Source organism: Netta rufina, assembly GCF_964035555.1.
Source record: "Netta rufina genome assembly, chromosome: 3".
Classification (NCBI taxonomy): domain Eukaryota; kingdom Metazoa; phylum Chordata; class Aves; order Anseriformes; family Anatidae; genus Netta; species Netta rufina.
The window spans coordinates 61,434,993-61,447,601 of NC_140125.1; the positions used below are offsets into that span (position 1 = coordinate 61,434,993).

The 12,609-nt window shown below is 37.7% G+C and overlaps 1 protein-coding gene across 1 annotated transcript in view; it reads right to left on the reverse strand.

The window, feature by feature from the left end:
- The window catches only part of ME1 (malic enzyme 1), a 174,680-nt gene that overhangs the window by 86,690 nt on the left and 75,381 nt on the right, over window positions 1-12,609 (reverse strand). Inside the window, exons 4-5 of the mRNA XM_084285261.1 lie at window positions 11,542-11,617; window positions 9,267-9,428 (exon numbers count right to left, since the gene is read on the reverse strand). Of these exons, the coding sequence (XP_084141387.1) occupies window positions 9,267-9,428; window positions 11,542-11,617 (238 nt within the window). The remainder of the gene's footprint in view (window positions 1-9,266; window positions 9,429-11,541; window positions 11,618-12,609) is intronic.

Here is a 12,609-nt window from a genome sequence, read left to right on the forward strand (position 1 = left end):
CCTTGGAGTAAAGGAGGTTTATATTCAAGTTTGAAGTGGATTGTAACAACGGAAATGTACTTGATATCTTTCTTTAATGAAAAAATAGAGTTTATTGCATCATTTGAAGGACTCATTTCATGTCTGTAACAAACAGAAAGCTGCTACGAAAATATTAATGAGAAAGAAATAGCAGTGATAAGATATGACTCACTAAGAATAACATGAAAATGTTAATAAACCTGAAGAAAACACAGGGAAGATGATGTGTATAAAAGCCCAAAGAAGGCCTGAGAGACATTGGCATTTGCCACTGATATGCTTCTAACAAGCAAACAGAAGAACAGAAATATCTAGCTGAAACTGCTCTGTGATTTAACTAAAAATGCCACTCTACTTGAATATTTAATAACAATATAGATGTAGTCCTTCAATTCAATATCAAGAATTACTTTTCCAGTATGTGAAAATCATGTATGACTACATGATTGACTATGTCCTTTGCTGAGTATGTCACCTAAAAACTATAACCCGGAATGCAGAGCATTTTTGGCAGCAATTGAACTTTTAGGTTAAAAAGTGGATACTTCATGATAAATAGTAAATATTTTTTGTCACTATATTACATTTGTTTTAAAATTACGTGTGTAAAAACTGCTACAAGTTATCCTCTAGCTCTGATGCATTTAACAATTTAGGTCAATATTTCCTTCTGAGAGCAGACTCGCCTTGTCAGGCTATTGATTTGGATATACTGTTCACAAGACAACAGATATAAACCTTTAATTTTCCATTCACTTCAAGTTTCATTTAAACTGAGCTTACTTAACGTAATTTCTTGTCTGTTGCCTAAAGCTGTGATATCATTTGTTCTTCCTCTTCTGTTTCATTATTTTCCATGTGCTATCCTGACAATCCAACCTCACTTGGTCACAAGTCTCAAAATCTGAGAAATATAAAGCTATGAATTCACAGAACTGGCTGTTGGAAAATAATATTTTACAGAAATAGCTGCAGGTTAGTCAAAAGACTATTTCAGTTCTACATGTGTCAATAACAGATCAGCAGCATATGTCAGAAACATATTCAAATGGTAAATCTAGATTTATTATTACACTTATGAATTTTTGACACTTCAGAGTTAAAGTCAAAATAACTTTCAAAATTTTCAAGTTGTGAATGTTCCTAAATGTATTACCAGAACTGTTCCATAAGAGCACACTAAAGAGTAAGAAAAGGAAAGCTCTTCAAAAAGTGATGAAAAATATCTACCAGATACTGGTAATAAAATCAAGAAAGTTGTTCAAAGGACCTTGCAATAAGGGGCAAGTGGTGGCTGTTGTAAGTTGTATCCTTTCCCCAACTCACCCTTTAGGTCTGCAAATATACTATGGATGTTGGCACAGTTTTGGGTATTCCTGTTGTTTTAATAAAGCATGTTTAGGGGTGATGGGCAATGTCATATTTATTTTAGAAGTGAAATCTTCTGGAACACAATGGAGAAAAAATATTCTATACTGAAGTAAACACACTCTGTATGTTACTGTTCTGTCCCATTTAAGCTTCATATCACCATCAATGCAAAAATCCTTATCCTACCTAAATCTCTCTTTCATTGAAATCATGGTTTGAAGGACAATTTCAGATCAACCAGCAGCATCCATATCCCTTTCTGCATTTTTGGGAGATGCCAGATATACTCAGATTCAGACTTTCCATTTTCTTCCCACTACAGCCCATAAAATCCAGACTCGAAAAACCCTTAATCCTTTTTTTAACTCTCTCTTCAGCCTTTAGACAGTTAGACACATTAATTAAATTCTTTATCTTTTCCACTGTACCCAAGCCCCTTAATTTTAGAAGAACCATCAATAAAAACAGCTTGTACTTGTCCTCTCCCTTCTCTAACGCAGACTATGTCCACTCCAAATAACTGAATAGATTTAAAAGGAGACTACCAATGTCTGCAAAATATTTTTTTTCTTCTGCACAATGGGCCGGACAGAACCGTAATTCAGAACTGACTTGACTTTTCAGTACTTCTGAGCAGTGAAAAGAAAAAATGACTCCTGATTGACTCTAGGGAAAGTTATACCCCACCACAATATTTTCTTGCCAAGTGGCAGGGAGAAAGGGGAGGAAAGAGGAATATTTATGTATTTTCTCATTTGTTGAAGTGCTGGCAGTGTGCTATCAGGGAAGGATCTTACAGTAAGATCTAAGGGGAAATATTCCACTTGTAAAAATAGCACTGAATTTGTGAAAGAGAGCACAGCCAGCAAGAAAAACTCCTGAAAAGGCCTATATATATATTTATTTACTCCAGCAATAGTTTTACAAACCTTAATGTCTGGAGTAAAGCACAATTGTGCCACAGCATTACCTTTGAGCACCTGGTCTGCCCTTGCTGCTCTGTGGACAGGGAAATGAATCTGTCTACCTCAGCCAGCCAGGATATCAGATTCAACACAGCTACACGAGAAGCTGTGTATCCAGAAACCTCCAGCTGCATCACACGCAGCGTCATTTGCATGTCAGAAATGCTCAAAACTACTAGCAAACACAGTGCAGAAAATAACCTAGAAATGAGACCCCCATAGCCCCGGCTACAAAAGTAGCTCCCTTCTATACAGACAGGAGCAACCTCTATTCGTGAAGCTCAGGAAGTGCCATTATTATTTTGCAGTAACACTATCACTGAAGTGCTGGCTCTACTTCTAACAGCCATAATTCAAGGGCAAGGCAAGAGGAATATGAGCTCTTTAAATTCAGAGACCACAACCACTTTATAATACATTAACTACACAAAATACAGTGCAAAACCACAATGAATGCCAATTGTGACTAACTTATTTAGAAATTCTTACAGCTGTACACAATGTACATGATTTGTTTGATATGTTTATATCTTTAGTTTGATAAGATTAGAAATTACAGTTTTCTGCTACAGTCAGCTTTCCTCTGTCCAAGTTTCTATTTTGGTTGGAATACAAATAATAGAAGCAGGTTTGTCTCTGTGTTTTATCAGCAGCTTCCTTTTTCACATTCATAGAGAGAGATTTTGGAGGAATATGAAACCTGAAAGGCTGGTACCAGTACTTCTGACACTTGGAAGCAAATTGGGGAAATGCAGAAAGCTAACTGCAGCACCATGTTGAAGAACTGAGCTTGCATTTGCACCTCTGCTTTTCTGGATTCAGTCTTCTACGATGGATGCCTGTCATTCCTCCAGAAGCGTCTGAACTGCCAGCCCAGTAATGCTCATTGACCTATTTAGGACAACTGTGCGAGCTGCCACATTCCTGCATTTAAATATTTGCAGCAAGTTAAGGGAAAAATATTCCAAAGCAAGCATGCAGGAAATAGCTTGAGACAACAGCCCATGGTTCCTTACAGTCCCACAGTGTGGCAGACAAGCGAGCAGTAGCTGCTCGAGCAGCTGCACATTTCTCTCTCATGTGTGCTGTTTGGTACTTACATCTATATATTTGATAGTTTTATGAGTAAAGGAACAACTTCAGATAGGCATTTGCACAAAGTGAACTGACAGTCATGATTCATCTGCATGATGGTGTATAGGACCAGCCAGCTATTTAACTGTGTCTACCCAGTGCAATAAAAGGTTTGCATGCCCAGCTTTCTTGAAGCCATCCTGGATGCAGCTTGAATCATTGAATCATCTGGGTTGGGAAAGACCTTCACAATCACCAAGCCCAACCACCAACATGATCTACTGAGTCCACAGAGCAATCTTGATAGCTGGCTCCAGGACCCAGAGGCTTGCTGCTAGAAACTCCCCACCTAACAAGTTCCTACAACGCCACTTGACTTTTCTGCACTGTGGGAAAGTACCATTTAAAAGAATTGAATGTTTTCTACCTACAAAGAAATTTATGGTAAATGCTAATACACAACTCATCCTTCCAAAGCTCCCACCACTGGCCATTCCCAGTACCGAATTCACACTGGCAATCTGCCCCCTGAGGACGGGACTGCTCTGCCAGCCCAGAAATTGCTATAGCTTTTCTTCTAAAATACCTGATAAACAGATTGCTGATTTCTCTATTAAGTATGCATTATTAGGTTAAGATTTTTACAGTCAGAAGAAACCTTTTCACCGTTGATTTGACTTCTGTGTAACACAAGCTGACAGCCTGCCTAGATTTTATTCCTGCTCTGGCTGGATAACACTACCAAACCACGGCTTATCTATGACCCTTGGATACTAAAATACTACCTCCAAGCCATCGATAAAGATATTAAACCTTTCAGAACCGAAAATAAACTCTGAAATACCACAAAACCAAAACTATTTTATTGTTCCTCACAGAAATATGTTTTAAATAGTGTTTTATGTAGTAATGCAGGTCTGGATTGTTTTTTCATTGGTCCTGTTTCTTAAATAGAACAGTATGAATTCAAATGTGTTACTGAAGGTAAAAATAAGAGCCGACCAAAAACCCGTAAATTCATTTTAACGCTAAATTAAATCTGGTTTTAATAACATGCTAATCGGGAATAGTTATTTTACTCTTATTGCTTGATTAGTCAATCTTTCTAATTTTACTAAAGCTCTGTGTCAGGCTATATAACCAGGACCACAACCAGAACCATTTTATTTTAAATAAAAGCCTTAGCTGTAATTCCATCTTCCTGAACTTCTCAATTTTTCCCAGATACAATTAAACCAGACAATACTTCCTCCCCACTCAGCTCAGCTTGCTTTCCAGCAAGCAAGTTCCAGAGTGTTTGTACCACAGGGTTTTTTGTTTGTTTTATATCATAACTGGCATTATTTGGACATCCTGATTTAAGGACTTTGACATATTGTTAAGGATTTTTAACATATTAATTCCCTGTTAACACAATGCAAACTAAGACTTCTCACTGAGAGATAAAACTGTCATTTAAAAACCATCTACCACATTTATATTGACAATGAACACTTCTACAAGTACCACCAAGGTGAAGTTTCAGGAACAACAGAAAAACTCATTCTTGCTCTTCATAATTAGTATGGATAAAGTTACTTTTTTTTAGTGTATTTTGCTTTTCAATTGTCTGTTAACTCAGTCTTTGATAGTTTCTTTGTGTTCTGTTTTTAACCAACAGGTTTGCCTCAATGCCGTTTATTTTGTGAGTTTAATAACAGTTTCAAGTAGCAAACAATCATTCATATTTTAATGTTGAGATGTTTTCCCTTGATTCAAATTGATTATTTCCATCACCCTGAAATCGTCCCACTTATAGAGGTGAGTACACACATTTCAGATAGGTCTCCAATGAGTTGCACTTGCTGGTGCCTTGATATCCATTTGTTTTTCTTTGCAAGCTGTTTCTGTAACCATTGCAAGGCAATTAACATATACTTCTGTAATATGTTTGATGAATGCCCAGAATGCAGAAATCACATCACCTCAGCTCTCCCAGCAATGCTTTCAGTACTGAGTACTGAGCATGAGTATGTTTTATTTGGATTGCAATCCCACCTGAGAAGTACCATCTTCACACCCTACAAACAAATGACTACTGCATAAGACACAACTTTCAGGGAGACTTTCATGGTCTCTTGTAAATAACTAATAGTACTACATATACTGTTTTAAAATGTTTTGGATTAAAATGTCCCAACAGCAACTGTTTGCCTCCAATTTGTCAATGACTTACAAAACAGGCATACTGTTTGGGGCAGTGGTCAACACCACTCCTTTTAGATGCTCAGTCCTGCATTGATTACACAGAGTAATTTACTACTTCAGTCAAGCAAGTCTTTCTACTAGGTCAATTTTTACTATTAAGCAAGTAGTTTCCATTTCTCTCGCTTATTATTTGGGCAATTGTATACAAATTTGCTTATCTTCTTAATCCCTACCTTTGTGAGTAGCATGGTAATACCATAGCTAAAATACCTCTGCTAAAACTAACTGTAGTAAAGCACTTAATAATTATCAGAAATTAAGTGAGTTGCTGCATAGAGTTCCCGTTTTTTGTCCTATGCACAACAAAACAACACAGGATAAGAATTTGTGAATTTTTTCTTGCAATCTGCTTTAAAGTAAGATTTAATCTTTCTGGAGAATTTGCAGGTTGTGCAAAACAGGGTTATAGTTGCCAAAAAAACATATTTTGAAACTTATTTTAAAGCACTGAGGCCCCCACAGAAAGGGAGAAGGAGCTAATCTAAATGGAAAACATCTGCACGTTTCAAAAAACATGTTCAGCATAATTATTATTTATATATGCTCAAGTTATGAGAGTGATTTCTATTGTGTCTCATTATAGAAAATTCTGGCTTGGGCAAGAGAATATAGCATAAAGATACAGTTATTTTTCCAAAAGATTTAGATTTTAAAATAAAGAATTGGCAGCAGTTTGAACTAATATAACCAGGTTAGCCAGCAAAACGTGATCACTTTTTGGTCACTTTGGTTCCCTGAAGTGGTGACACAAACACTGACAGTGGGGAGGGAACAGGAGCTGCCGGGGCAGAGGCAGGGTATGAGAGGGAAGAGATTAAGGGTGCTGGTGCCCCAGCATCACTGACTGTGACTGAAGTAGCCAGGGAACTAGAGCCAAGAGCCAACTGAATGAGGAGTAGGAGCAGGCCCATGAGGGCTCTTCAGTCAGGAGGCATGACAGCAGAGCCCAGCTTGCTCATAGTCCTCCAGCAGAATTCAGGAGTCTCACTCCCAGTTAAACCTTTAAGATAAATGCTTAAACATCTGAGCACCCAATCCCAGCTGGAAAAAAACAATGATCTACTCTTTGAAGTGCAATATAACACAACCCCAAAAGAGCAGTAGTGCTGCCTCCAGAGCAGACCCTAACCCAGCTGTGATTCAGAGCCTTCATTTCTCACATGCTGTTGGCTTCTCCTCACCCCTGCAAAAACCCAGATGAATACAAATAGTACTGAGTCGTAAGCTAATATAATAATTTCTTGTAACTACTACTGCAGTAAGGAAAAAAACAAACAAACAAAAAACCAACTCTTTACCCAGCCTCCCTTTCATTCAAGTTAAGTTTAAGGTCTCTTGCAGCAGTAAATTTAGAATTCTGTTGGGGCTTTTAGACTGTTGAGCAGTGGGTGCACATCTGAGCTTCATGTATGCTTGGGCAGGAATGAAAAGCATGCCAGCAGAATCAGTTCTTTCCTGCACTGCTAACCACAGTGCTGGCTGGGGACTGAAACATGCCAAGCTGCTACGATTAAGTAGACTGTACAACTAAATTGAAGCAGTCCACAATATGGCCCTAAAGTAACTATCCAAGTGAAAAAAACAAAAGCAACAACAAAAAACATCCTCCTGATAAGAATGTGAGTATGCCAGAGCACCAACAAACCCCAGCTCACACCATTTGTATGCATCTTGTAATGCTTCAGGTTGGCCACCCTTCTGGACACCTTGATTGAACTCATTGTTTGGTCACAAGAAGAGTGACATAAAAGTGGAGGTACTGGTATGTGTATACTTTTTTTTTTTTTTTTTTTTTTTTTTTGCTATTTGTAGGTATACATTATACATGTATGTTTGATATATTTCAAGAAAATAATACCCCATGAAAAACTGAAAATGATGGTGAAATTCAGGCATTAAAGCAAAATGCAGTATCATAAGTAGCTGATGTAATTTACTGCCTAGAAACATTCAATAATAAATAACTGGCCCAGCTGCTCAAACAAAAAATATAGCTAATGAGACTTGTATGTGATTTGGTATAGCTATGTGCTACAGCGTTCAGATGCATTTTACAAATAAATCCGTCCACTTTCAGGAGAAGGTTCTTGGGGGATAGAGAGAGAGTAGCAGACTATTCCCCAGTTCAGTAATGCTTTCATGATGCATTGTCTAAACTATCCCAGTGGGGAAGGAGTGGAGGTGTGTGCATAAAGCTGAAGTTGCACACACCCAGCCCAACAATCTAGAAATCCCAGCTGAATTCACTGGTATGGAGATGCTTTATTTAGCTTTAATACTCATAAATCTCTGATGCATTTATCATGCACAAAGTTTAATGCTTGCATCATTTGTACTGTAATTTCTGCTAAAGCATAATGATATAGCTGATGATATTTGACATCATTCAGAGTCAATAATTCAAATGTTCTTTCAGCAAAAAAGAGAAACAACAGGGGCCAAGTAATTAACTAGTAATCCTGGGAGGCCTGGAAATAACAAAGCCAGTTTTCAGCAACTAGCTGCCTTTAAATCTCTCCACTTCATACAAACTGGAAGCCAAGTAAAAGAGGGTAAAGTCCACTTACTTGAAGCACTGGGACTTCATTTGAGGAAAATTCACTGGATTATAGAGCTTTCTATAGTTGAAGTCAACGTACAGCTGAAGTACATAGATGTGCACTCCTAACATATACCAGGCTATTCTTTCAAGCTGTTCCCCCAAAATGAATTCACATCGGAAATCACTGCAGAAGAATTCTGCAGCAGAAGTAGAGACAGAATGCTGCCTTGCATCATAATTTTAACTCTGTCGTCCCCCTCGAGATCTAATTTCCCATGCCACTTTCTAACATTTACAACAGGCACGTGGGAGAACAGGCCAACCCCCACCTCGCTACAGCCTCCCTTGAGGTACCTATAGAGAGCGATAAGGTCACCCCTGAGCCTCCTCTTCTCCAGGCTGAACAAGCCCAGCTCCCTCAGCCGCTCCTCGTAGGACTTGTTCTCCAGGCCCCTCACCAGCTTCGTCGCCCTTCTCTGCACCCGCTCAAGCACCTCCATGTCCTTCTTGTAGCGAGGGGCCCAAAACTGAACACAGTACTCGAGGTGCGGCCTCACCAGAGCGAGGGGGAATGGGCTTAAGTTGAGCCAGGGGAGTTTTAGGTTAGATGTTAGGAAGAACTTCTTCACTGAAAGGGTTGTGAGGCACTGGAACAGGCTGCCCAGGGAAGTGGTGGAGTCACTATCCCTGGAAGTCTTCAAAAGACGTTTAGATGTAGAGCTTAGGGATATGGTTTAGTGGAGGGCTGTTAGCGTTAGGTTGGAGGTTGGACTCGATGACCTTGAGGTCTCTTCCAACCTAGAAAATTCTGTGATTCTGTGATTCTGTAATGTACCCAGTATGATTTTACAGACAACATCTTCCTTACCTACTCGAGCCTTACAAAACATCTACACAGTGCATTAGGATGAAACTTTTTCCATAAGACTTCTTAGGTTCCACATAATCGAAAACTGTATCATAACAAGGAAAACCAACTTTTCACAATTCAATTTTTATACAGTTCCCTTGAAACTGTTAGTATTACACCTCAGGGAAGGACTTACCTCATTTTCTGTTCCCACATCCAACATCACTGGTAGGCACTCGTGAGGTTTCACTCCTCCGCATGCAGTATAAAGTGCCAGTTTACCAACTGGGATGCCCATGCCATAGCAGCCGAGGTCTCCAAGACCAAGAATACGTTCTCCATCTGTCACCACAATAGCCTGGAGGAAAAAATAAAAGCACTGTAATCATCACTTCTTTCTCATACGGTACTGAGCATACTAAGTATTCTGTTATCATCTTACAATGGTCTTTTAATTTTCACTTTAAAATTGCAACAGGTACAAATAAATCAATAGTACAACAAAGGCCATGAATTGCTTTTTTGTATTTCACTGTGTGATTGTTACACTTTTTTAGACTCTTGCTTCAATGTAAATGGAGAACTTTACTATAAAGTTTTTAGGAATACGCAAGAGAGGTATTTAGTATTACATTACAAGGGAACTGGCATTGACTCTTACATTTTTTCTGTCAACAGTATCAAAACACAATAGGAAAGGAAAGGTAGTTATCCACAAAAAGATGAACCCTGGACTCCTGGGTTCTGCTGTAACTGTTTGCAGGAGAAACAGGGCCAGCAGCTTCTCCTGCTGGTCTTTCACTGGGCTGTCTACAGGGTTCTTAACCTTTGAAAGTGTTTCTTTTTTTCCTTTAAGCAAATAATACACTCTGTGGTATTTATACATATGAGGCAGCATGTTTTTCCATTGATAGAAATACAGGAACTCAGTGAAACCCACAAAATTGCCTGCACTAACAAGGAAGACTTTTCACAATAAAGAACAGAAACATCATAACCTGTGTATTCATAATGAGCACGAGTCTACAGTTAGAGACAACCTAACCATAACCTTAAACAGCTTTATACAAGATAAAATTTTAAAAATGCATAAAAAGCCACAGCTGTAGCTGCAGACAAATTGTCAAACCCTTGTGTTAGCATTTCAATCACAATGAAGCAGGTAGCACTACAAAAATGTTGTTGTAGCAAGAGCAATGAAGTACAACTACTACAGCAAAGACCTTGAGGCCTAGCAGAAGCTGTTAAAAAATTTTACAATGCCTACTGCCAACAATGACATCTATCGTAAATACAATGCATGATTTTTCTTTTCTAATTTGGTGGAGTTTTGGATATTACAAAATTATATATATATATATATATATCAAAATTCCATACATTTTCTGGTTACAATTGAATTATTTTTTTTAAAGAAAGAATTGTGAATATCCCTATGTACAACTTCCAAATCTTGAATAAATGAAGTTGGCTAAAATATAAATTACACTCTGGAAGAAATAAAAGAATGCAGTAAAGGATCTCTTTCTGAGCATGACCCACAAATTTCAAGCCGCTTTTATGAAGACAGTGGTGCCACCCCTCCAAGATCAGATCAGCCAGGGAGCTGGGAGGGAGAGCGCCACGTCCATAACCCTCTTGTCCAAAATTTCAACACCGCCAGTGACTTCTTGATACCAAAAGAGGAAAGGGATTGTAATCTCATCAAAATAAAAAACTCAGGACTGCCCAGACTCACACTATGCAAACAAGAAGCTAAATGTATAGAACTGATAATGACAATCATTATTTACAGCAATGATTATTTCTTAGCCCTGAATGTTATGAGTGCTCGTCTGGTTTACATGAGTCAGCAACCAGACATTCAGCTTCAAGCTCAGTACGGGAAACATCTGACAATGTAGTAATTCCCTTGTCACATTCTGTGACAAACAACTTTAGCTGAAAATTTAGTAGTTATGCTGGATTAACCCAGACATGGGAACTGATTGCCCAGAGAGGCTGTGGAGTCTCCACCACTGGAGATCTTCAAAACCAAACTGGACATAGCCCTGAGAAACCATCTCCAGGTGTCCCTTCTTGAGCAGGGAAGTTGGAGCAGATGATCTCAAAAGGTCCCTACTAACCTCAACCATTTGGTGATTCTGTGAAATGCAGAAAAAGAATTCAGATTTTTTTTTTTTTTAAAACGTATAACTTTCAGTGTAATTGGCCAATTAATCAATAATACAATAAAGGATACGAATAGGTAAACAAGTAAGGATGGAAAAGCTTCAAACTATAGCTGTAACATCATTGTTTCTATTTATTAAAAAAAAAAAAAGCTGAGAAACAATTGAAATCTAACTGATAATATGCCATCTAATCTGAATAATATATTTCACTAGAAAAAGATCATCAAAATATCTTAACCAAGTCAACTCAGGTGCAAAATGGTGTCAGCTTTGTCAAACAAACTAAACTGAAGTTACCTTGATGACATTTTCTGGCCAGGACTTGAGCATTGTAGCGATGTGTCCCCGGTCATGGATAGTAATAAAAAGTCCTCTGTAAAGAAAGTAATACTTTTCATATAAACAAGCAATTAAATATTTCAGTGTAAATAAATTAAATAATAAAATAACTCTATGCAAACACATTTCCAGCATACATGGATTCAGTTCAGTAAGTGCTCAGTTTTGTAGGAACGAGTGAATTAAATATCTGCATTTAGTAGAGTCAGAGAAAATGTAACTGAGAGAAAACGTAACTGCTCAAATATTCATAACCTGCAGGAATTATTTCTGCAAATTAGTAAGTTTGATTTTAAAGCTCCCCAAGTACTAGATATGTTCAAATGTATTCATGAATTATCCCAGACCACAAAACACATCCATTTTATAACAGTGATCACTAATGCTTACGCAGTCCTAACATTTATAGGTACAAATAGGTCAAAGTTGTAATCCATGAATGAAAACTGAAATGTCATATATTATTATTATATAGAATACCTCAGGAGCATTCAGTGATGTACTTTGAGAACAGTCTGCCTATTTCATTAGATTCTCCTCATTGACATAAATACAAGTGGGAAATAATCTAATGAAAATCTCTTTGTTTGGAAAGTACAAAGTACTCCCTATAGTGCTGACCATACCGAATTTTTACTTAGAAGACTGTTTCTAAATTGCCCTTTAGTTCCATTAATACCTAAGAGTTTAAAGCAAACTGTCAGGAAAAAAAAATAATTTAATTCTAATTTCATTTTCTATTATAGAAAAAAAATCAACATAGTGTCTTATCCTACTCTTCAGCCCCTTAGTCTTCATCTATTTCACTTGACATGCAGATATATAGCCAAATCCACTTAGACTTAATTTAATTTCCCTTCTTATCTACATTTCTCATGTGAGATGGCAGAAAAAATTCCCCACTGAAGTCAATCTCTTCAAAAACCATGGAGAAAGCAAAAATGAACAAGTAAATGCCAAGGATGCCTTCTTTTAAATAAACTTTGCAATAATAAGCATAAGGAGTTGTCTTCTAACATTCTTCTA